The 25613-nt window shown below is 37.7% G+C and overlaps 2 protein-coding genes across 56 annotated transcripts in view; one reads left to right on the top strand and one right to left on the bottom strand.

Moving 5' to 3' along the window:
- RELCH (RAB11 binding and LisH domain, coiled-coil and HEAT repeat containing) overlaps nt 1-24775 on the bottom strand; it is a 119961-nt gene extending 95186 nt beyond the window's left edge. For 23 of the 27 annotated variants that reach the window (XR_010151970.1, XR_010151968.1, XR_010151973.1 and 20 more), the window contains exons 1-2: nt 23968-24755; nt 745-834 (exon numbers count right to left, since the gene is read on the bottom strand). Coding sequence is in view for 18 of the 27 variants with exons in the window: in XM_054672095.2 (XP_054528070.2) it covers nt 745-834; nt 23968-24493 (616 nt within the window). In the remaining 9 variants the exon portion in view is untranslated. Of the gene's footprint in view, nt 1-744; nt 835-23967 lie in introns of all 27 variants that reach the window. The other 4 variants (XR_010151975.1, XM_054672097.2, XM_009434098.4 and 1 more) reach the window with 2 other exon arrangements.
- Nucleotides 24776-24790: 15 nt separating this feature from the next.
- PIGN (phosphatidylinositol glycan anchor biosynthesis class N) overlaps nt 24791-25613 on the top strand; it is a 141861-nt gene continuing 141038 nt past the window's right edge. For 15 of the 29 annotated variants that reach the window (XM_054672090.2, XM_063795797.1, XM_054672094.2 and 12 more), the window contains exon 1: nt 24942-25154. The gene's annotated coding sequence lies outside the window, so the exon portion shown is untranslated. Of the gene's footprint in view, nt 25155-25613 lie in introns of all 29 variants that reach the window. The other 14 variants (XM_024350915.3, XM_016933827.3, XM_016933824.4 and 11 more) reach the window with 4 other exon arrangements.

Below are 25613 nucleotides of genomic sequence, written 5' to 3'. Positions count from 1 at the left end.
TTATTGGGATGGGCAGTGTCCTGGAGGCCCTTACTGGACCAATCATTAACCCTCTTTAACCCTCTTTTTTTTGGATCATAGCAAAGTCAGAAATTTCTGAAGACATGCTGTGATGGTTGGTGAGCACTCAGGGAACTCAAGGCAAAGTTTTAGCAACAAGCACAGAAGTATTTTAACCTTTTTATTTTATTTATTTATTTATTTACTTATTTATTTTTTTTTAATTTAAGAGATTAAGTGTCATTATGTTGCCCAAGCTGGTCTCAAATTCCTGGCCTCAAGCAATCCTCCCACCTCAGCTTCCCAAATAGCAAATAGCTGGGATTACAGGTGCGAACCACCATGCCTGGTTCAAAACCAATTTTTAACAATCAATAGAGTTGTATTGGTACACAAATATGACTATCAGCCCTGGTTTGGAGGATCAAAGGAATGAGGCTAAGGTTCAACTTTGTCTTGGACCTGTCATACATTAGTTTTACAACTGTGTGGTTGTAAACTGCTGGCTCCAAGTATAACTTAGCAAATTATAGGGATACATAACCAGAAACTCAGTACCACAAGAAGAAAAAGTTGGGGAACCCCCAAACTTGCAGTAAATTAGTAATTAGTAACATAACTTTGTATAATAACTATATATGTTATAGTCACATACCAAAATGTAGAAGGAAAAAAATTCCTCAAGCCATTTCATTATTTCTGGAATGTCAAAGAATCCAAATCTGTCCTTACAATTTTACTCACCTGCCACTTTTTCATCTGTTTCCCTGTTACCATCATCTGAATATCTTGCAAAGTCTAAAGAATCAAGGGTACTAATGCTCCCAGCTCGATCTATAATAAAGAGAAATATAAAAGAATTGAATGAGCATTTTAATTTAATTGTTAAAATAAGGAACAGGAATTCAAATACTTATGATTATTTCCAGTTAATAAACCTGGAATTCTAAGATCTAGGAATTCTTTTAAAACAACAACAACAGAACAAAGTAAAAATGCTCACAGCAATCAAGCTACTTTAACTAAGTTTCCCTGCCCAAATCTCCGGCCAACTCCCAAATAATGCACACACAGGGAATATTGCAAGCAGCCCAGGCAAGGACAAAACAAACAAACAAAACACAAGTTTGAGCTGCCACCTAAGAAAGAGTTTACAGATTGAACAAGTGCCTACTGAAAGAATAGAATCCAGTCTTCATGGCCTAACACACACATTATCCATCACACAGTCAAAAATTACTTGATACACAAAAACCAGTAAAATGTGATCCACTCCAAGAAATAACACAATCAATGGGACCAACTCCTAGATGATACCAGGACATAATGGTAAAATCAGTAGACTAAGATTTTATTATAGCTAGTATAACTATGCTCAGTGAAGTAAAGGAATATATGTATACAATAAACGAAAGGAGTTAATATCTTAGCAAAAACTATGGAATGTAAAAAATGCTAATAGAAATTCTAGAACTGAAATACAAGTATCTGAAATTAAAAATGCCTTGTACAGCCTAATCACAGAATGGAGATGAGAGAGGAAAGGGTCAGAAATCTCAAAGATGGATTAATGGAAATTATTCAATCTGCAGAATACAGACAAAAAAGACTGAAAAGAAAATTAACAGAGCCTTAGGGACATGTGGAACAATAAAAAAGGTCTAACATATGCAGAATTGGAATCCACAACTGATGAGGCAAGAGATGGGGTAGGTACAGGTTCAAGGTCAGAGAACATCAAGGAGGGTAAGTAAAGAGAAGAGAAACTTAGGCACCTATTAATCAAATAGCGAAAAACCAAAAATTTAGAGAAAATATTAAAAGCAGACAGAGAAAAACAATGTTCTCATAGAGGGAAACAATGATGTGAATGACTGCTGATTCCTCATAAAAAACCATGAAACCAAAAACATCCAGTTTGGAAAAGAACAAGCAAAAACTACTGCTATTCACAGATGACATGATGTTATATATAAGAAACTCTCAGGAATCCACTGAAAAACATTAGACGTAACAAATGAGTTTTTCAAAGTTGCAGAACATGGGACCAATGCACAAAAATCAGTTGGATTTTTATACATTAGCAATGACAATCCAAAATTAAAACAAAGACAAGTTTCATTTCCAAACACATCAAAAAAATTTTAAGAATACATTTAACAAAAACATGCAAAATGTATACAGTAAAAACTACAAAACATTGTCCAAAGAAATTAAAGATGATCTAAATCAACAGAAAGACAGCTCAGGCTTACAGATAAGAAGATCCATATCAGAACAGCAATATTCTACAATTAATCTTCAGATTCAATGCAATTCCTATCAAAATTCCAGCTGCCTTTTTTTTTTTTTTTGCAGAAATTGAGAACTTGATGCTAAAACTCACATGGAAACAAAAAAGTCTCAGAATAGCTGAACAATCTTGAAAAGGAATAAAGATGGAGGACTGATACTTCCTGATTTCAAACTTAAGAGTAATCAAGGCAGCACAGTTTTGGCATACAGATTCAGAACAATGCAATAGAATTCAGAGTCCAGAAATAAGCCCTTACATTTATGGTCAAGTAGTTTTTGACAATAGTACCAAGACACTTCACTGGAGGAAAGAAGTTTTTTCGACAAATTGTGCTGGGCCAACTGTATATCTACATGTAAAAAAAGGAAATTGGGCCACTACTTCACATCACAAGCAAAAATGGATCATAGACCCAATGTAAGTGAAAATTGCAAAACTTTTATTAGGAAATGCAGAAGCAAATCATCACGGCCTTGGGTTAGGCAATCATATCTTAGATATAACACAAAGCATTAGCAATGTTGTAAGCAGAAAAATGGCTCCTCACAGATGTCCACATCCTACTCCTTTGAATGTGTGAATATGTTACTTTACATGGCAAAGGTGAAGTGAGGTTATTATTAAGATTGCTTATCAGCTGACCTTAAAATAGAGACATTATCCTGGGTTATTCAGATAGACCTAATGTAATCACAAAGATCTTGAAAAGTGGAGGAGGGCCATGAGCCAAGGAATTCCGGCATCCTCTAGGACCCGGAAAAGGCTTCCCCTAGAGCCTAAAACCTCCAGAACTGCCAATACCTTGATTTTAGACCATTTAGCTCAACGTGAGACCCACTGTGAGATTTCTACTATGCAGCCATAAAAAAGAAGATCACGTCTTTTGTGGGAACAGCTGGAGGCCATTATCCTTACCAAACTAACGTAGGAACAGAAAGCCAAATACCACATATTCTCATTCATAAGTGGGAGCTAAATGAAGAGAACACATGGACACAAAGAAGGGAACGACAGACACTGGGGCCAACTTGAAGGTAGAGGGTGGAAGGAGGGAGAGGAGCAGAAAAAATAACTACTGGGTACTAGGCTTAGTACCTGAGTGACAAATTAATCTGTACAACAAATCCCCGTAACACAACTTTACCTATATAACAAACCTGCACATGCACCCCCGAACCTAAAATAAAAATTAGAAAAAAAAGAACCATGAGGTAATAAATTTGTGTTCTTCTGAGCTATGACGTTTTTGTCAACTTTTTAAAGTAGCCATAGGAAACTAATACCGTGATAAAGGAATGAACTGATAAACTAGATTTCATCAGAATTAAATTTTTTTTTTTTTTTTTGCTTTAAAAGTCACCATGAAGAAAGTGAAAACACAATCTACACAATGGAAGAAATACGTGCAAATCAAGTATCTGTTAAGGACCATATCTACACGATATAAAGAATTCTTATAACTCAATAAAAAAGACAGCACAATTAAAAAATGGACAAAGCGTTCTCCAAAGAAGATATGGAAATGGCCAGTGAATGAAGGAGAGATGCTCAAAAGGGAAATGATATTCATCAGGGAAATGAAAATCAAACCACAATGAGGTACATTTCAAATCAACTAGATGGTTATAATAAAAGAGATGGTAAGTTGCAGAAGATGTGGAGAAATTGAAACCCTCATACATCACTCGTCTTAATGTAAAGTGGTACAGCTGCTTTGGAAGTTTGGCAGTTCCTCCTTGAAAACATTATACTAAATAAAAGAAGCTAGACACATAAGGCTACATGGCTATATACTGTATGACCATTCATATAAAATGTCCAAAATTGGCAAATCCATAGAAACACAAAGTAGATTTTAGCTGGCATCATACGAGAATGGGTAGTGACTGGTAATAGGTACAGGGTTTCTTTTGGGGTGATAAAAATGTTCTGGAATTAGAGTGGTGACAGTTGTACAATTTTGTAAATGCACAGAGAACCACCAAATTGTACACTTTAAAAGGGTGAATTGATGGTATATGAATTATTTTTCACTTTAATAAAAAGACAAGACAATAGTGTTGGTGACAATGTGAAGAAATTGGAATCCTTACATCTAGCTGGTGGGAATGGTATGGACATTTTGGAATACAGTTTAGCAGTTTCTTAAAAGGCTACAGAGTTATCTATCATAGGACAGTAATTCTACTTCCACCTAAAGAGAAAGGACAGTATATGTCCACACAAAATCTTGTACATAATTATTCATAGCAGCATTATTCACAATGGCAAAAAAGTGGAAACAACTAAATATCTGTCCATTGATAAATGAAGAAATAAAATGTGGTATATATCTGTACAATAGAATGTTATTCAGCAATAAAAAGGATGGAACTATTGAAACATGCTACAACAATGGATGAACTCTGAAAACATGCTGACAGAAGATAGTTATAAGAGAACCACATATTGTATGATTTCCATCTATATAAACTGCACAGAATAGGCAAATATATAATGATAGAAAGTCTGTCTCTATAGACATAGAGATTAGTGATTGGGGGTTGAGGGGGGAAATGGAGTGTATGCTAATGGATAAGAGATTTGTTTTGGGGATTATGAACAGGCTGCAAAAGTAGATTAGGTAATGGTTGTACAATTCTGTAAATATACTAAAAATGAATGGAAATATACTAAAAACCAATGAATTGTACACTTTAAATGAGGCTGAGGTGGGAGGATCACTTGAACCCACGAGTTTAAGACCAGCCTGGTGGGCAACATAGCAAGACCCTGCCTCTACAAAAAAGTAAAGGCAGAAGGAAAGAACAAACAAGTGTATTGAGTTTTCAAAGTATGGACAAGTTGTGTATGAATAGCAGTTACAATGTACAGAAGCTGTGGGGCGGGGAGAGGGGGTGGTGGGTGGGGCGGGAGCAGGCAAGTCATGACAGCTGAGGTTAGGTAGGTTGTAAAGTAGCAGGAAGGACATTTTAACTGCTTCTCTATTAAATTTTACACACACAAAACTTTTTTTTATCCAGCTAATGTTTAAAAAGGGACAAATAAGAGGCTATTGTCAACCCTCTGTTAAATTGTTACTTACACAGTACTTAAAGTATACATATTGATCTAAGGAAATGGATTATTTGTGTATAGAAAGCACAATCTCAACAAATGAATGGAAGTTATAGGAATACAGATTTGGACTCCACCTTGGGCTCCCCCATCACCTTTTAAAACAGTTAGTACATCACAATAATCAAGATGGTTGACTCTTCAAATAGGGCTATGTCATTATCAATGTACCACTTGCCTTTAAATCCCTATTAAGTGAACTAAATGAAATTCTACATATATCATTCTTCTTAAACACTGTTTCTATCTGGAGAAACATTTAATTTCCCTGCAGTTTAATTATACCTGCTAAGTAATAGCTTGCAGGTTCTCCTTTACAAGCCTGGCCAACATGGTGAAAACCCATCTCTACTAAAAATACAAAAACTAGCCGGGTATGGTAGCAGGTACCTATAATCCCAGTTACTCTGGAGGCAGAGGTTGCAGTGACCTGAGGTTGTGCCACTGCACTTCAGCCTGGGCGACAGAACGAGTCTCCATCTCAAAAAACAAACAAACAAACAAAAACAAACAAAAAAACTTGCTATCTATCAACTCAAGTTTTTGTTTGTTTTGGAGACAGGGTCTTGCCCTGTTGCCCAGGCTGGAGTGCAGTGATAAAATCATGGCTTACTGCAGTCTCGACTTCCTGGGCTCAAGCGATCCTCCCACCTCAGCCTCCCAGTTAGCTGGTGGGACTATGAGCCACCAGGTCTGGCTAATTTTTTTAAAAAAATTATGGAGACAGGGTCTTGCCATGTTGCTCTGGCTGGTCTCAAACTCCTGGGTTCGAGCAATCCTCCTGCCTTGGCCTCCCAAAGTGCTGGGATTATAGGCGAGAGCCACCACACCCAGCCCAATTTAAGTTTTAAGACAACATAAACAAAAATAATGATGACAGAAAGCCAAATATTACAGTACTCTTCATTATAACATAGTTTCTTTCAGCACAAGCTAAGAAATACCAAATACAGTAACCACAGACATCTCAAAAAGTTAATATTAAAAATGTGCTGAACTCAGGACTACTACTTAGCAATTTAAAAATAAAATACTGACATATGCAATAATATGAGTGAATCTCAAACGCTTTATGCTGAAAGAAGCCTTATAGGAGTACCTACAATATTTCATTTATATGAAGTTTTTAGAACAGGCAATAGTACTTTACGGTAGGAAAAAATTAATAGTGGTTCTTGTGGTAAAGGGCTAGAAGGGGTAGGAACTGACTGGAAAGGGCCTTGAGGGAACTTTCCAGGGTGATGGTAATATTGTGTATATAATAGGAGTTTGGGTTACTACAGGTACATTCTTTGTTCAAACTTATCAAATGGTACACTTAAGATTTATATATTTTACTCTCTTTAAATATCACCTCAAAACCTCCACAATTTTAAAATATTGAGCTCTAATTAATGACATGCATGATAAAGTATTAAGCGTACTGATATGTGCAACTTAATTTGAAAAGCATAAAAAATAAGATGTACTGTTGATGGAGAAATGGCTGAAAAGATGTATTGATATGAGATAAACCAAGTATGGTTAACTGGAATTAGGTGGTGGATGTATGGGTAAAAAATTCTTTCAACTTGTCTGTATGCTTTGAACTTTTCATAATAAAAAGTTAAAGAAATAAAACTTGAATGTATGGGGGTAAAATGAGCTAACACTGCTCAGGATCCATTAATAATCAAGGTTGAATCCTGGAAAATAGCTATTCTTACTGTCTTAAATAAACAAACAAAAATTTTGTGTTTTTCTCCCTCTGTTTGAAATTGAACCAAAGCTAGACCATGAATCACTAAAAGAAAGGAAACAAATTTCAAAATATTGTGGATAAACTTTATAAGGCTTTTTACTAATAGACCTTTTAAATAACTGAAAATATAAAATGCTAAACTGGAATAAACCATTGGGTTATCAGTACATCTGCCTTGGTAAATAACTAATATGACATATTATAAAATGGAGGGCTGGGTGTGGTGACTCATGGCTATCATCAGAGCACTTTGGGAGGCTGAGGCGGGGGACTGTTTGAGGGGTTTGAGACCAGCCTGGGAAACGTAGTGAGACATTGTCTCTACAAAAAATCGAAAAATTAGTTGGGCATGGTGGCACATTCCTGCAGTCCCAGCTAGGAGGCTAAGGTGGGAGGATCACTTGAGCTCAGAAGGGTGAGGCTGTAATGAGCCATGATTGAGACACTGCATTCCAGCCTGGGTGACAGAGGGAGACTCTGTCTCAAAAAATAAATACATAAATAAAAAAAATAAAATGAAGTTCCTGAATTACTATGCAATACCTAAAATTTCCAGTTCTTTAAAACAAAATTAATCTAACTACTTTTCTCCAATATTTTTTATTACACTATAAATAATTATTCCTTCGAATTATTAAAAAAGTACTATAAATAATTATAAAATAAAAGTACATAGAAGACTAGATAAATCATCCTAACACCACTAAAACTGGGGATAAGGGCAGTATATCATCAATTTTTTTCCTTGAATTTCTAAATATTGTTTTTTGAACTTTCCCCCATATATAAGTATGTAAAGATATTTGTGTAAAAAATAGAATAAATTTATATATACAATCTTATATCTTGCTGTTTTTTTGAGATAGGCTCTTACCCTGTCACTGAGGCTGGAATGCAGTGGCATGATCATAGCTCGCTGTAACCCAAAACTCCTGGGCTCATGTGATCTTCCCGCCTCAGCCTTCCAAGTAGCTAGGACTAGAGGTGTGCCACCATTGCTGACTAACTTTTTAATTTTTTTGTAGAGATGGGTCTCACTATGTTGCCCAGGCTGGAGTTAAATTCCTGGCCTCAAGCAGTCCTCCTGCCTTGGCTTCCCAAAGTGCTGGGATCACATATGTATTGTTTTTTAAAAATGAAGCTTATATAGTAAGAAATTGCAATATTATTAAGGCTACTGATAAAGTTGATTAAGGCTACTGCTAAACCGCTTTCCAAAATAAGTGTACATAGCAATCTGAATTCCAACAATAATATGTAATAGCATTTGTCAATGTTCAGTATTATTATTTTTAATCTTCACCAATTTAACATGCTATAAAATTATATTTTGTTTAATTATGTATCTCTTTGATTTCTAGTGAGCTTGGACATTCTTTTTTTTTGAGACAGAGTCTCACTCTGTCACCAGGGTGGAGTGCAGTGGCGCGATCTTGGCTCACTGCAACCTCCGCCTCTCAGGTTCAAGCCGTTCTCCTGCCTCAGCCTCCCGAGTAGCTGGGACTACAGGCGCCCGCCACCACGCCCAGCTAATTTTTTGTATTTTTAGTAGAGATGGGGTTTCACCATGTTGGCCAGGATGGTCTCGATCTCTTGACCTCGTGATCTGCCTACCTCGGCCTCCCAAAGTGCTGATATTACAGGTATGAGCCACCACGTCCAGCTACATTCTTTCAAAAATATATTGACCATTTATTTTTGGGGTTTGTGTGTGAATTATCTATTCATGTCTTTCGATCTTGTATTTAATATCTAGATATTCCTGATATATTAGTTGATCTGGCCATTGCTGCCCTAAGCAGAAACTCCACTTGAGTACTATCTTCTCTTCTCTTAGGCCCATGTCGTGGCTCCTTAATAGCTACTCTGAAGTCTCTAACCTGCATAGGAAAACATGTACACTCAATGGTGAACTTTGATCAACCAATATTCTGGTGCTGTGATACCAGGCTTCATTGTTTTATTCCTGATTTTAATAGAATGTTAGGTATGGTGTTGGCTGTTAATTTCAGATAAATATTTCTTATTAGGTATCCATCTGTTATTAGTTTACTAAGTCTTTTTCATCTTCCTTCTAATATTTTAAATCATATATACAAGCCTAGATTAGAGCTACTTTGGTCATGAGACATTATTCTTCAATAACACCATTATTATTTTTCTCTGAAAGTTTTAAAGAACTCATTTATTCAACAGGGAGACTCTTGGGGGAAAGCAAACACACACTTTAATTTTCAACTTGGCATTATTATGGCCACTGAAAAATATATTTTCTAATTTTTTCTAGTTCCAAGCCAACAACTTCATATTCTCCAGGAAAAAAAAGCTCTGATATCTTTTAATATAATAAATATGATGTCACAAAAGAAAAACAATCTCTGAATTCATTAAAATCTACTCCATCTTGTCAGAAAGAAAAATTATTTATGGAAGAAAGTAATTTTAACTTTGACTGGACTACCCCATATGTACTTTGGATTTTAAGACTAGTAACAGGTTATATTAAAGCTTCAAGGTAAATGTGCTTCTTTAGATTAAGCCACAGTTCTTTTCCAGGAGAAGCAAATGCCTTTTGTTTTCCAAATGTCCTAATATACAAGAAGAGTTTGGGGAAATTAGCCTCTTTTATTAAGAATCTACCATATTCTAATATGAAGTATTTTAACTACAGAGCATTTCTTCAAATACCAGGATGCCTATTGTGTAACTTCTTAACAATTCACTTTATAACTCAGAAACAAATAATCAGGTACTTTCATCATAGTTGGTAAACTGGCAAAACCTGTTCATAAGTTTTATCAAGTCTGAGAACTAAACCTATTATACACAGTCGTGCAGATTGATTTTTTAAATCACATACAAAAGTAGTTTTATTTATATTTACATTTAATATTTTAGTACTGCTGAAAAATGTTTTTACTATAATTGAAAAACTTAGTCTCAGATCCTTGAAAATTACATGGCACTTTAAGAACCAAATGCATCAGAAAAACGGACCAGCTGTCGACTAATAAAAGAGTATTGGGTAATTTAAATATTTATTGAACAACTACTGTGAACTAGGTCACTGACAGGAATAGCAAAATAATTTTTTTAAAGGACATGGATATATAAGTCTAAGTAATCATGTTTATATATGCTTACATTTGCATTAATGTTTTTGTAAACATGCACAATACATTATTAATAATAACTGACTCTGAGAAGCAGAAGTACATTTTTCACTACATATTTCTCTTTGTATTATTTGAGCTTTTTGTTTTTACTTTTGGCATTTTCCCCCATAATTACATTTAATATATACTTTAATATGGGCACTTTATAATTTAAAAATCATGAAAGTATCCAATTCACAATTAAATGGAAAAAAAATCAAGCAATTCGCTTTATATTACAATTCTTTCAGTAAAGACGATTTATTCAACCATGCTTAAAAAAATCTGTCATGAGAAAGAAATTTATAATAATAAATTCAATAAATATAAAGATATTGCTAATAACAGACTTACTTTAAAAGTAATTCTATTTAAACCTGAGGTTGTGTGTAAACATTTTAAAATGTTATTCAAGGGCTGGGGGTGGTGGCTCACGCCTGTAATCCGAGCACTTTGGGAGGCCGAGGCAGGCGGATCACGAGTTCAGGAGATCGAGACCATCCTGGCTGAAATGGTGAAACTCCGTCTCTACTAAAAATACAAAAAATTAGCTGGGCATGGTGGCATGCGCCTGTAGACCCAGCTACTTGGGAGGCTGAGGCAGGAGAATCACTGGAACCTGGGAGGCGGAGGTTGCAGTAAGCCGAGATTGCACCACTGCACTCCGGCCTGGGCAACAGAGCTAGTCTCAGTCTCAAAAAAAAAAAAAAAAAAAAAAAGAAAAGAAAAAACAGTTATTCACTTAAGGAGGGATCTCAGAGATGTATGTCAAAGAAAGAGAACCTATAAGGCTACTCTAAAATATGAAAGTTAAAAAAATAAGACTACAAATTTTCTACTTTGGAAATAATGTAAAATTCATTCAATACTAATGAAAAGTTTCTTTTATGTGGGCACTGTATTTATAAACGTCAGAGTAAAACCACAAAGGTACTCTGCCTCCTCCCACTCAAGGTCAGTTCTGAAATTATTTGGAAGGCTTGGTATAGCAGTAACCTTGGTGATAAAGAAAGGAAAGATGTGAAACACTTTAGAATACACATCATACACCAGAATAGAAAGGCTAATTTCTGGATAGACCAGGATCTTGGTCTATCTCTCCATTAAAAAAAAAAAAAAAAAAAGTTGGGGACAGCCTTTTACTTTTAGCAACTGCGGCACTCACATTTATATTTTCCTGATCCTCAATTCCTCTCCAAAGATGGGGCTAATTTTTCACTGACCTCTATGTCCAAAATATTTGAGAGCTAAAAGGAATTAAGACAGTACAATCCCCTCATTTTTACAGATGAGAGAACTGAAGCTATGTACTTATGCAGTATTTACTAAGCCATAGTGAGGAGTACAAAGATAAAACTTCGGTAAAACTTTGTCCTTGCCTTAAGGAAGCTTATGAATCATTGGAATTAAGTCATATACAGGGATAACAATAATACAATTGGCTTACTTTATCTTAAAGGTTAAAAAATTAATCTGTGAGCAAGCCAGAAGTAGAATTCAAGCCTCCCAGTTTGCAGCCCACTGTCTTTTTCTCTTTGTCACAGGGTTTCAGAAAGAGTGGAACTTCAAAGTCAAGATTTACACTTGGGAAGAAACTTACATGCTGAAACTTTATTGACAAGCTAGTCACTTAAAATTTCTATAACACAAGATGACTTTATCATATGAAAAGCTATTAGTAAAGAGAATGATTATTGTTAATGATGACAACAATAGTAATTATTATTATTAACATTCTTTTTGACCACTTATTTTATGCCACATACTTTACACAGATAACCTTTCATAACAACCCCGTGCTAAAGGAGTCATTACCATCTGCATTTTACAGTAAAGGAAACAAAGACTATCCAGAGTCATGCAATGAGGGAGTGGCAGAATAGAAATATGAACTCAAGCTCTCCGACAGCAAAGCCTGAGCTCTAAACCACTGGTTCTCTTGAATAATATGTAAGAGCATCCAGGTTCTGATCGCCTAGATTCCAGGTAAGTTGGGTTTGATGTTGTGAATGGCCTCAGAAACAGAGCTTTGATGGAATCTTGCTCAGACAGAGTTGAGGAAATCGGATATAAAGTAAAAGGTTAATTTTCACAAGAAAATATTCCCAACTTATAAATGTGTAGGAAACTACTACCTAAAGATCAATTCTTTAACGTAACTTCAATATTTACTGAAAGCTTGTATGCCAGGCACAATATTAAGTACTGTTGATACATAGATAAATTTTCTATAAACTGTCTACCTTAGGCATTTGTGCTAGGCATGAAAGAGGACAATATAAGACCTATGAGCTAACATCTTTTAAAAAATCTAGTCAGCTAAAACATCTACACACAAACATTTCAATAATATTATTAAGAGTTAATTAGAAACACATATATTCACAGGTCTGTATATAATTAATTTCCATAAGTGGAACAGCCAAAAAAACCCCTCAAGTACAGAAGATTTAGAGATCACCATGGGCTGGAGAAACTTTAGGGAAAGGCAGGAATATAAACAGGATCTTCCTTTAAGGATGCACAGGATTTAGAAGAAATATGGAAGAGAGGACAAGTATTCCATAAGAAAAAAAAATAATGTGGACAAGGATACCAGGCAAGAAAATAGAATATTAATATAATATAATAAATATAAATATTCAAGAAAATATAACACATGTTTCAAGGGAAAAATGAAACAATGTGAGTAGAATAAAGGTTTTGCATATGGACAACATGGTTGAAAGGGCAGGAAGAAGCAAAACTAAAGGGATAACTTTATTATACATAGCCACAATAAAATATTTTAAAGTCACTTTTATACTTTGACAAATATACCGTACAAAAAGAGAAGAAATTAAAAAATTCCTAGTGAGGTTTATAAATTTTTTCTGTAATATATATTTTTTTGCTACTAAAAAAGGTTTGAAAAAGTTGCTTTGGACAGGAGGAAGCAATTTTATTTAAAAGGCTTTAGCTAGAATGACATGAATAAATAACTATGAATGAATAACTCTTAAAATCAAGTAAGAGTAAGGATGGAGGAAGAGATTAAAGCCATAGGATAAGACTAAAACTGATGGTACAAATGTGAGCTAAAGCCTAAACTAAGGGAGCTCACAAGCACACACTGATAGGTGGTTTGAAGTAACAGAAATGTCAACGATACTACCTTGAGCAATCTTATCCACCCACAACAGGACCAGCTGGTTTCAAAAACAAATGAACACTATTTCTGACGGCTGAGGATTTTTGACATAATAGGTGAGAAAATGTGGAAGAAGGCTACACCCATGATTGCAACTGTGTTCTACTCCTCCTTGAGGTTTAGTCATGCTCCATGACTAGATCAGAAACTTGTAAGTAACCATGCAGCAAACCCTGAAGATTAAAAAAAAAGAGAGCACAAGCTAATTTGGCCTTGTTAGTTTATTTCACAGAGAGGAACAGTTGATGACTATATTTGGCTGTCAGTTGAGGTTTAGTTGATCCTGGGCTTTGCCCAGATATCCTACAATCACATGTAGGATGTGACTATCCTAATTTTGATTAAGTTTAATGCTATGCAGTGTGGGCGCCTTGATGAAATGAAGTGATGCTTTAGGCAGATTATTCATCTGTGACTTAGTGTGGTGCTATGGTTTGTCACTCTAATTATTTTTTAAATGATCAATTTTGTACTATCTGGCTTGCCTTCTGCATTAAGAAGTGATTTACCCAAGCTGAAAGAGCTAGTAAGTGGCAGAGACAGAACTGAAGATCAGACATTGGTATAAGTCCAGTGGTCTTCAAACAATAGGCTGATTTCAAAATTATAGTTGGTATAGTCTGGCACAGACCTAGTGTTGTTTTATCAGTCAAAATGTTTCCACAGCTACTATGATGAAGCCCATATTTCTCTATTTGTTCACACCAACATGAGATGTCTGTCCTGTATCTTAGTATAATCCAATCATATCAGCTCTAGGGCATTCTTCTTGATCTCGCTATCTTTTGCTGAATCTTGGTAAATACCATTGCTATATTAAATTGTAATGGGTATTCAATTCTTAGAAATCTATGAGGAATCTATCCTTAAAGAAAATTAATCAATTTACAGTCAACTTGTTCAGGTTTTCCTATATAGATTTCCTTAGTTTGTAGAAACTAAGTATACTGTAGATGTGAAGTTTCTCAACTGATATTTGTAATTCAGATATAAGTATTGTGTATTTTTAGACAAGGCTGGGAGGCTGGGAGCTGCAGGATAGGGTGGAACAGCACAGTTAAAAGCTAAATTAAAAACAAATTCACTCAATTTAATTTTTGACTGAAAAATGCCAAACAACCAATCTAGGTTTTTAACAAACATTTTGAAGATCCAGCTCTAACTTCCTTGTTTGAAAAGTAGAAAGCATAATTTTAATTTTTCACAGAAATAAGGTTGGTTTTCCCAGATTAATATCCTTATCTTGCTTCCTTGTAGAGTACCACAAGAGGCTGAAATGTCATATTGTATTTTTGCAACTACCCCAGTGGAAACACCCTATTATATGGTAAGCAGATCATGGTAAGCAGGGAGTGTCATGTTCCCAGATCATGTTTTAAACATGAAAAAATACAAGAGCTATTATCTTTCCTTCACCTGTACTTCCTTTTCCTTTCCTTACTCAGGATAAAGAGTCTAAATATAGCCAAATAATAAAGTTACTATTTATTCAAAATTTTACCCACTCTTGAGGGTCAAACTTAACTTTTACTTTCCCCACAGGCCCATTTCATTTTCACAATCAACAAAGATTTTTCTATAACAGAATGTTTATATTCTGTAAACATTATCTTTGCCACAGGAGACTATTCTCAAATTCTTTCATGTGTTAGTCTTACCTCTCCATCAAGAACATAAGCTCAAGGATATGCATTAAACTTTCAGATCGCTGTAATCCTTAACTGACCACAATGTTTAATAAATATATCGATGTAAAAATACTGAATACCAACTATATTCAGGCCACCATGCTAAGCAGGGATTATATCTAACTACAGGAATAAATTTGAAACAATTGGAAAGACATAGGAAAGAAAAATGACAGTTACACAGTAGATATATTTAGGAACGTCTATGGCCCAGAGAACAGTGGAAAGTCTAATTCAGGTAAAAGCAGTGAACTTAATAAATTTTAGAAATGTTGTGATGGGGCCGGGCGCAGTGGCTCACGCCTGGAATCCCAGCACTTTGGGAGGCCGAGGCAGGTGGATCACTTGAGGCCAGGAATTCAAGACATGCCTGGCCAACATGGCAAAACCTAATCTCTACCAAAAATACAAAAATTAGCCAGGTGTGGTGGTGCGGGCTTGTAATCCCAGCTACTGAGGAGGCTGAGGCACCAGAGTCACTTGAACCCAGGAGGCAGAGGTTGCAGCGAGCCAAGATTGTGCCACTGCACTCCAGTTTGGCCGACAGAGGGCGACTATGTCTCAAAAAAAGAAAAGAAAAGAAAAGAAAAATTGCGCTGGTATTTTCTCTCTCAGAAAGCAGAGGAAACACTAAATCCAATCCCAACTTAACAGAGGGGAACTACTTTATAAAGTAGAAGGGATGAAAAGTTTGTAAGAAAGCAATCGTGACATCTTAGTGTTGGCGATGCTAAGAAAGGAACACTGAGCATAGTTAGATATATGCTTTCAGAGTTCTGAGAAACGATACGTTGGATCATGAAAGAAAGATTTTAGGCCAGGCTTGGTGGCTCACGCCTGTAATCCCAGCACTTTGGGAGGCCGAGGCGGGCGGATCACATGAGGTCAGAAGTTTGAGACCAGCCTGGCCAACGTGGTAAAACCTGGTCTCTACCAAAAATAAAAAAATTGGCTGGGTGTGGTGGCATGCGCCTGTAGTCCTAGCTACTCGGGAGGCTGAGGCAGGAGAACTGCTTGAACCCGGGAGGTGGAGATGGCAGTGAGCCAAGATTGCACCACTGCACTCCAGCCTGGCAGAGCGAGGCTCCATCTCGAAAAAAAAAGAAAAAAAAAGGAAGATGATTTTGGAAGGCTGCAAGCTCATAGGTGAAATGATTACATTCAAACATAAATGACTACCTCCTGTTAGCTGCCTTATAAAAATCTGAAGGCATGGTAAAAGAAATCTATCACCAAAAGGCATGTTAGTTGCCCTCTCCACTTGATCACATTACATCTCTATTGTGCAAAGAACTGGGCTAATCATAAGAAATTACAGTCTAATTTTGATTAGAGCCCTAATGCTTCAAGCAGAAAAAGCATTACTCTTGCTAAGTTACTATAACCTGCTCAGTGTTCATCAATGTCATTACCACAATTTTTATCTTGCAATGTAACTAGAAAACAAAGTACTGAATGGAAGCTATCCTGGCTCACCTGGCAAAAATACAGGGTACACACACACACACACACACACACACACACACACACACACACAGAGTGTGTGTATATTCCAGCAAATAATATTACATATAAAAGATCTAATTGGTTCATCATGTAAATTTAGTAGGAACATTACAACGATGCTATAAGAATTTATCCAAAACTGAGATTTCCTTAGAATATCTGTTAAAAGTAATTTTATTCAGTTAATAGAAATTCTATTGAAAACATCAAACTTATAAAGCTATATATCCTGTTCATATTTGAATGTTTTGTAAATATGGATTATTCTTATAATCAAGAAAAAAATTAAACAGTATGAAGACTTCTTAAAGTATGTTTAAAAGCACAACTATATTACAGTATTAAGTCAACAGTTTTAGGGAGATAATTCACTAAATCTAAAATTATAAAGGTTAATAGGATTGCATTGTTCTTAAACATCATTAAATAAAGAAAACCACTTTTTATTATACATTTATTTTCAGAAGTATTCTGAATTTTCAGATCAGACACATATCAATCAAAATATATACAAAAACAAATCAAAATAATGTTTTAGATAATCCATACTACCAATCTTTAAACCGTTTATAATCAACCAACAAGTGCTTATTGAGTATTATAAAATCACATCCAAGTAGTATCAATTGACATGCTAAAATTGAATATATAGAGCACCTTTAAAAATAGGCAGTAGCCCTGTCCTAGACAATATAATTTGTGTGATCAGGAGCTTAGTTGAAATCTTCCAAATACAGTACTGAGCACAGTTTTATACAAGTATTTTAAAACTGTACTAAAGTTTGTACTATAAATGTCTACATGTTTATAGGAGGAATATTTAAGAAATATTTCTTTTCTCCTTTATGATACCTTCATTAAAATACAGTTCCTGCCGCCATAGACCTAATTGTAAAAGTCAAAACTATAAAACTTGTAAGAGAAAATCTTTGCAACTCTGGGGTAGGCAAATGTTTCTCAAAAGGACATACAGAACATAAATTATTAAAGAAAAAAACAGTCAACTGGATTTGATGAAATCAAAAGCTTTTGTTCACAAGACACACTGTTTTTTGGGGTTTTTTTTGAGACAGGGTCTCGTTCTTTCTCCCAGGCTGGAGTGCAGTGGTATCATGGCTCACTGCAGCCTTGGCCACCTAGGCTCAAGCGATCCTCCTATCTCAGCCTCTCAAATAGCTGGGACCACAGGCATAGGCCACCATGCACGGCTAATTTTTGTATTTTTTTTGTAGTGACGGAGTTTTGTCATGTTGCCCAGGCTGGTCTCAAACTCCTGGGCTCAAGCCATCTGCTCACCTCATCCTCCCAAAGTGCTGGGATTACAGGTGTGAGCCACTACGCCTGGTCTGAGACACATCATTAAGAAAATAAAGGCAAATCAGACTGGAAGAAAATATTTGCAAAATTCACATTTGATAATGCACATATAGAGAACTCTTACAACTCAATAATGAAACAAAACCAACATGTAAAAAACCTTAATTTAAAAAAGGGCAAAATAATATCCCTGATGAACATCAATGCAAAAATCCTCAATAAAATACTGGCAAATCGAAGCCAGCAGCATGTCAAAAAGTTTATTCACTACAATCAAGTTGGCTTCATCCCTGAGTTGCAAGATTGGTTCAACATACACAAATCAGTAATGTAATTCATCACATAAACAGAACTAAAGACAAAAACCACATGATTATCTCAATAGATACAGAAAAGGCCTTTGATAAAATTCAACATTCCTTTATGTTAAAAACTCTCAATATACTAGGTATTGAAAGAACATACCTCAAAATAATAAGAGCCATATATGACAAACCCACAGCCAATATCATACTGAATGGGCAAAAGCTGGAAGCAATCCCCTTGAAAACTGGCACAAGACAAGGATGCCCTCTCTCCCCACTCCTATTCAACATGGTATTGGAAGTTCTGGCCAGGGATCACGCAAGAGGAAGAAATAAAGGGTATTCAAATAGGAGGCGAGGAACTTAAATTGTCTTTGCAGATGACACAATCCTGTATCTAGAAAACCCCACTGTCTCAGCCCAAAAGCTTCTTAAGCTGATAGGCAACTACAGCAAAGTCTCAGGATACAAAATTAATGTGCAAATATCACAGGGATTCCTACACACCAACAACAGACAAGCAGAGAGCTAAATCATGAATGAACTCCCATTCATAAATGCTATGAAGAGAATAAAATACCTAGGAACGCAGCTAACAAAGGAAGTGAAGCACCTCTTCAAGGAGAACTACAAACCACTGTTAAAGGAAATAGAGAGAACACAATAAATGGATGCTCATGGATAAGAAGAATCAATATCATGAAAATGGCTATACTGCCCAAAGTAATTTATAGATTCAATGCTATTCCCATTTAACTACCATTGACATTCTTCATAGAATTAGAAAAAACTTTTAAAATTCATATGGAACCAAAAAAGAGCCCGTATAGCCATGACAATCCTCAGCAAAAAGAACAAAGCTGGAGACATCATGCTACCTCACTTCAGACTATACTACAAGGTTACAGTAACCAAAACAGCATGGTACTGGTACAAAAACAGACACGGACCAACAGAACAGAAGAGAGCATTCAGAAATAAGACTGGATACTTACAACCATCTGATCTTTGACATACACGACAAAAACAAGCAAAGGGGAAAGAATTCCTTATTTAATAAAATGCTGGGAGAACTGGCTAGCCATATGCAGAAAATCGACACTGGACTCCTTCCTTATAACTTATACAAAAATTAACTCCAGGTGGATTAAAGACTTAAATGTAGAACCCAAAACTATGAAAACCCTTGAAGAAAATCTAGGCAATACCATTCAGGACATAGGCACAGGCAAAGATTTCATGCCAAAAATGCCAAAAGCAATTGCAACAAAAGCAAAAATTGGCAAATGGGATCTAATTAAACTTAAGAGCTTCTGCACAGCAAAATAAACTATCAGAGCGAACAGACAACCTACAGAATGAGAGAAAATGTTTGCAATCTATACATCTGATAAAGGTCTAACATCCAGAGTCTACAAGGAATTTAAACAAATTTACAAGAAAAAACAATTCCATTAAAAAGTGGGCAAAGGACACGAATGGACATTTCTCAAAAGAAGACATTCATGCGGCAACAAGCATATGAAAAAAGGCTCAATATCACTGATCATTAGAGAAATGCAAATCAAAACCACAATGAAATACCATCTTAGGCCAGTCAGAATGGTGATTATTAAAAAGTCAAGAAACAACAGATGCTGGAGAGGTTGCAGAGAAATAGGAACACTTTTACACTGTTGCTGGGACTGTAAATTGGTTAAACCATTGTGGAAGACAGTGTGGTGATTCCTCTAAGATCTAGAACCAGAAATACCATTTGACCCAGCAATCCCATTACTGGGTATATGCCCAAAGGAATGTAAATCATTCTATTATAAAGATACATGCATGTGTATCTTCATTGCAGCACTATTCACAATAGGAAAGACATGGGAATCAACCCAAATGCCCATCAATGAAAGACTGGATAAAGAAAATGTGATACATGTACACCATGGAATACTATGCAGCCAGCCATAAAAAGCAACAGGATCATGTCCTTTGCAGGAACATAGATGGAGCTGGAAGCCATTATCCTCAGCAAACTAACACAGAAACAGAAAACCAAACACCGTATGTTCTCATATATAAGTAGGAGCTGAACAATGAGAACACATGGACATGGTGGGTGAGGGGGAGAGCATCAGGAAAAATAGCTAATGCGTGCCGGGCATAATACCTAGGTGATGGGTTAATCTGTGCAGAAAACCACCATGACACATGTCTACCTATGTCACCAATCTGCACACCCCGCACATGTACCCTGGAAGTTGAAGGTGAAAAAAACAGTGCAAAAGATTGAATAGGCATTTCATAAAAAATATACTAAGCAAAAGGCACAGGAAAAGGACCTCAGAATCATTAGTCATCAGGGAAATAGAAATTAAAGCCACAATGAGACACTGCTACATTCTCACTAAAATGACAGATTAAAAAGCCCGAAAATACCAAGTGTTTAGGAGATGTACAGAAACTGCAACTCTCGTACATTGGTGGTGGAAATTTTAAATGGTCCATTTTGGAAAACAGTTTGGCAGTTTATCATAAAGACGTAAATGGGAGCTTTCTTTACAATAACACAAAACTGGAAAAAACACAAATGTCTTAAAAGACACAAATTTTTTATCCCCCCCCTTTTGGGGATAAAACCAAAAAGGAATGATCTAGAAATACACACAAAGACATAGATGACTTTTAAAAACATGCTGAAGGCAGATACACAAAAAAATACGTTCTATGATTCTATTTATATCGAATTTTAGAACAGGCAAAACTTATCTAAAGACGTAGTTCTCAACTGGGGAAATTATGCCCTCCCCTTCCCTGGGCAATGCTGGAGACATTTTTGGTGGTCATAACTGGGGTGGCATAGGTATGGGGGTGGTTGCTAAAGGCATCTGGTGCGTAGAGGTCAGGGATGCTGTTAAACATTTCATAATACACAGGCCAGCAGCCACGGCAAAGCATTACCAGGCCCAAAATGTTGAAAGTACCCAGGCCCAGGTTGAGAAATTCTGTTCTAAGTGATCAGTGGTGGTCTAGATGGAAGTAAGGATATTGAATGAAGGAATTCTGGGGATAATAAAAATGTTCTGTATTTTATTTTATTTACTTTTATTTATTTATTTATTTTTGAGATGGAGTCTTGCTCTGTCGCCCAGGCTGGACTGCAGTGGTGGGATCTCGGCTCACTGTAACCTCTGCCTCCTGGGTTCAAGCAATTCTCTTGCCTCCGTCTCCCGTGTAGCTGGGATTACAGGTGCCCACCACCACGCCTGGCTAATTTTTGTATTTTTAGTAGAGAAGGGGTTTCACCATGTTGGCCAGGCTGGTCTCGAAATCCTGACCTCGTGATCTGGCCGCCTCATCCTCCCAAAGTGTTGGGATTACGGGCGTGAGCCACTGCACCCTGCCGATGTTCTGTATTTTAATTGTGGTAGTGACTGATTTGTCAAAACTCACCAAACTGCACACACTTAAAACGTATAAATTTTACTGTATGCAAATTTTACATCCAAGTTGATGCTAAAAAGTATAGTGCCTGTATAAGACTATGTTAAACAGTTTAATCCATTTTTTGTTTTTTAAAACACATGCACAGAAAAGACAGGTAAGGCAACTACCATTAAAGACAGGAAAAGCAAATACCATTGGTGGGATTATGGATAATTTTGAATTTTTTGTCCTGTTGTTCATTTGCTTAGTATTAAGTAAAAATTTAATAAACTTGATGTGTACACACACACATAGAGACAAACACACACACTTACATATCCAGTACCTAAAACAGGTACAAATAAATGAGGATAATAGAAAAGCACAGGTGCACATGAATATTTAATTGTGATATTTGATCATAAGACTCTAGTTATTTCAAGAAAGTATAAAAATGTATAATGCAAAGGCACTTAGAAGTAAGGTTTTACTCTAAAACACTGCTAAACTATTTAATGAGCTCAATTATAATTCTTTCAATACAAAAAGTTTGCAAGGAGGAATTTTCACTAGAAACAATGCTATGATAGCCCTAAGAAGACAGGGTGAAAAGGTCAAGAAATTCTTTAAAATTAAATGAATAAAGTTACCAACGAAGGAATAATCCATTTCACTGTATTAATACGGTTGAAAACACAGCAGATACAATTCAGTTATGTTCATCAACAGCCAGGGACTGAGCAAAGTGTGAGAAATTTATTATAAAAATGTCTTTGAAGAACTGACCAATGGAGAAAAATGGTATTGTCAACAATCACATACAAACGGGCTAAAGGCTATGATGGAGGTTTGAAAGTGTTAACAATGAAAGAAACCAAGCAACTACCTAAGCCTGGAGGAAGCATGTACAAAGGTGACATCTTAGCTAGACCTTGTCTGGTGAAAAATCATGAGATAATTTAGAAATCTTAGAAATAACACAAAAACCAAAAAAAACACAAAAAAAAAACAAAAAAAGACCCACCACCACACATAACAATTTTGTTACACTACTGTCTCATTTTATAGTCTTAAAGGTCAGCAATGAGAAAATCTTTTCCCGAAAAAGAAGATTATCCTACATATTGAGTAAGGAAATTATAACTACTGAGAAAATCCCATATCCAAGGGGGAAATATATTTAAGATTCACCTTGATAGAAAATGCACTCCCTAAGCTTCCACCACGTCTACGTTTGGCAATTTAAGTCTCTGGCACTATTCAAAAGCATAGTGATTAAAAAAAAAATCAATTAGGCTGCAGTTTAAAAATTCTATATGAATACTTGTTAATATAGAATTAATATATGGCCTCATACTAAAACATCTCCATACATTAGTAAGGGAATATTTAAGATACCTCCCAAAAGGGAGACACTGGGAATCCTACATACAGTACAGTACATCTTTGACAGTAAGTTTTCAAGCCATAAGAGATGCTTACAAATATATGGGGTAAACGATTACTCTATGCTGCTAAAAATCATTCCAAGGTAAAAAGGTCAATTCCTATCTAATGCAAAGAGAAAAGCCTGCAAGGTGGTGCGATGGTGAGACAGACTGCTGGTAGAACCTGTCTGCCTTGCTTCTTGGATTTCCTGTAATTTTGGACATTACTTAAATTAAGGCATTGAAACTGAATTACATCAACTTTATCTCAACAGAACAAATTTTGTGCAGCAGAAAACCCAATTTTGGCGGTGAAAAAGTCGTCCCAAAGACAAAGGGTCTTAAGTACATCTGCCTTTTCGGAGACAGCAGCAGTGTGTCCTATTCTTTCTCTCCTGGCTCAGACTCAAAGAACTACTGCAGGCAATTCAGGTAACACTATTTCCTGGTAGTGTGATTCAGGTAACTGGAGAAAAAGGAAAATGCTTAAAGCAATAAACTAGTATAAAAGGGAACCTTCTGGAGTCCCGTAATAGCCAGTGAACTAGAAACTCTTGATATTTTATAGATACTGACACCAGTAGGGGAGCCAGGAGCCAAGTGCAACACCAGCCAAGGGTTGGAAGCAGGCAGAGAGAACAGTCATTGCCTGATCCTCTTGCTTCCACCGCAAAAGAGCGCCCCCACCCCAATACTCTCGTTCCTTAAAATGTCCCTATCGGGACCCACGCAGAAATACCCCCTCTCCCCTACAGTAACTCCGTACAATCCCAAATACCCTGCCGGAGTGTGACAGGCTGCGTCCACTTACTGAGCTGTCCCCCGCCCGACGCTGTACTCGGTTCCCGACCTCCAGCGCCCCCAACGCCGGCTGCTCCAGGGACCCCTGGCGCCCCCATCCCCGGCGGGGTTCCACTTTGCCTCTCGAAGTTGCCTGGATTGGAGAAGTAGTCGCGCAGCCGAGGCAGCTCCCGGCCACTCTCTAACAGCTCGGTATGCAGCTCCAGGGCGGTCAGCAAGTATTGATCGCGCAACAGCTGAGCAGCGATCGCATCAATTGACAATCGGGCCGGGGTCTCCCCGGTGCCCCCCAGGGCCACTGCAGCCGCCGACGCCTCCCCAGGGAGCCCTGGCCGCGCACTGCTTCCTAAGGCCACGGGATCCTGTGGCGACAGCGAGCCCGCAGAGCCAGGATCTAGGCCACTTCCGGCACCCAGCCGAAGTACTGCCCGCCGTTCCTCTGTTGCAGCTACCTCGTCATCGTCCTCATCCGAATCGCTGAGAAATGGATTCACGCCGCCACCACTGCCACTACCTCCAGGCGCCATCGCCGCCATCTTATCCTGTCAGGAGTGTGGGCGCCTCCCTGACTGGTTCCGACAGGCCGCAGCCCGAATCCTCTAGGCCTCAGGGGACACAGCGCACCTCCACAGCCCCGGCCGGACCACGTCCTGCCTCCCGACTTAGAGACAAGGAGTACGCTCCAAGGCAGGAGATCCGGATGCAGCTGCACCTGATGCCTCAGCCTCTGCTGCACCAGCAGCCCGGCTCTGCAGGCGTCTTCCTGGTCTCCAGTCTCGCGAGAACTGGAGCGTGCCCTGCCCCTCTCCCCGATTTAGCCCCGCCCCAGCCCCGCCCCAGCCCACTTCAGCTCCGCCCATTCCCAGCGCCAGATAGCAAAGATTGAAGGCCCCGCTCTCCGCTCAAAAGCAAAACTCCACCCACGACTCCTCCATGATTGGTCAGAGAAGGAAGGCGTGGAGCGGACTGACGGGAGACTGGCCCGAGAATTATCGCGAGAGCAGCAGCGGCCGGGCAGGTGTTGGGGGCGTTCCGGGATTGAGGGGTGGTTGTAGTGGTGGTTTAGGAATACCCTCCCGGCTATCGCTTCAGTGGGTAGAGGGGACCACTGCCCGAGAGCTTTAATGGAGCTGGGTCCTGCCTTCGCGCTGAGGAGCCCTCGTTTTCGAGATCAGGCCTGACCGGGATAAGCTCCAGGTAAAGTTCAGGGACCAGTGCGCGGAGGGTGTCGGCGCCCAAACTGTGGTGTCGCGCCCGCGGACGCGCTGTTTCCCTACTGCGCTGCACTTTTTCTCGCTATTTGCTGCCAGTGGTGACATTTTGTCCCCATGGATAGCAAGTGCCCAGGCCTGTAGTCAGAATGTGACTTCCTTTCTTTTCCCTTCTCTGCCACATGCTTGCACACTCGGGAGGCCTAGCGACAGCACGACTTGTCAGCCCCGGAGGTGGTCCTGCCTGTGGGTGGGGACGGGGGCTGGAGAGATTAAACGGAAAAGGGAACGCTGAGGTTGGCATTTGCCTGGATCTGGGAACATCGTCGAGTTGGAAAACAAATTGTTAGGTGCTCAATAAACGCTTAGGATTTAATACACGATTTACACAACAGGGACCCTTCAGAATATCAAATGCTGTCTCACCAGTAGACAGATAAGTAAA

Source organism: Pan troglodytes, chromosome 17 (genome assembly GCF_028858775.2).
Source record: "Pan troglodytes isolate AG18354 chromosome 17, NHGRI_mPanTro3-v2.0_pri, whole genome shotgun sequence".
Taxonomy (NCBI): domain Eukaryota; kingdom Metazoa; phylum Chordata; class Mammalia; order Primates; family Hominidae; genus Pan; species Pan troglodytes.
Note: the sequence above shows the minus strand (reverse complement) of the source record. Positions and strands in the feature narration are given on the sequence as shown.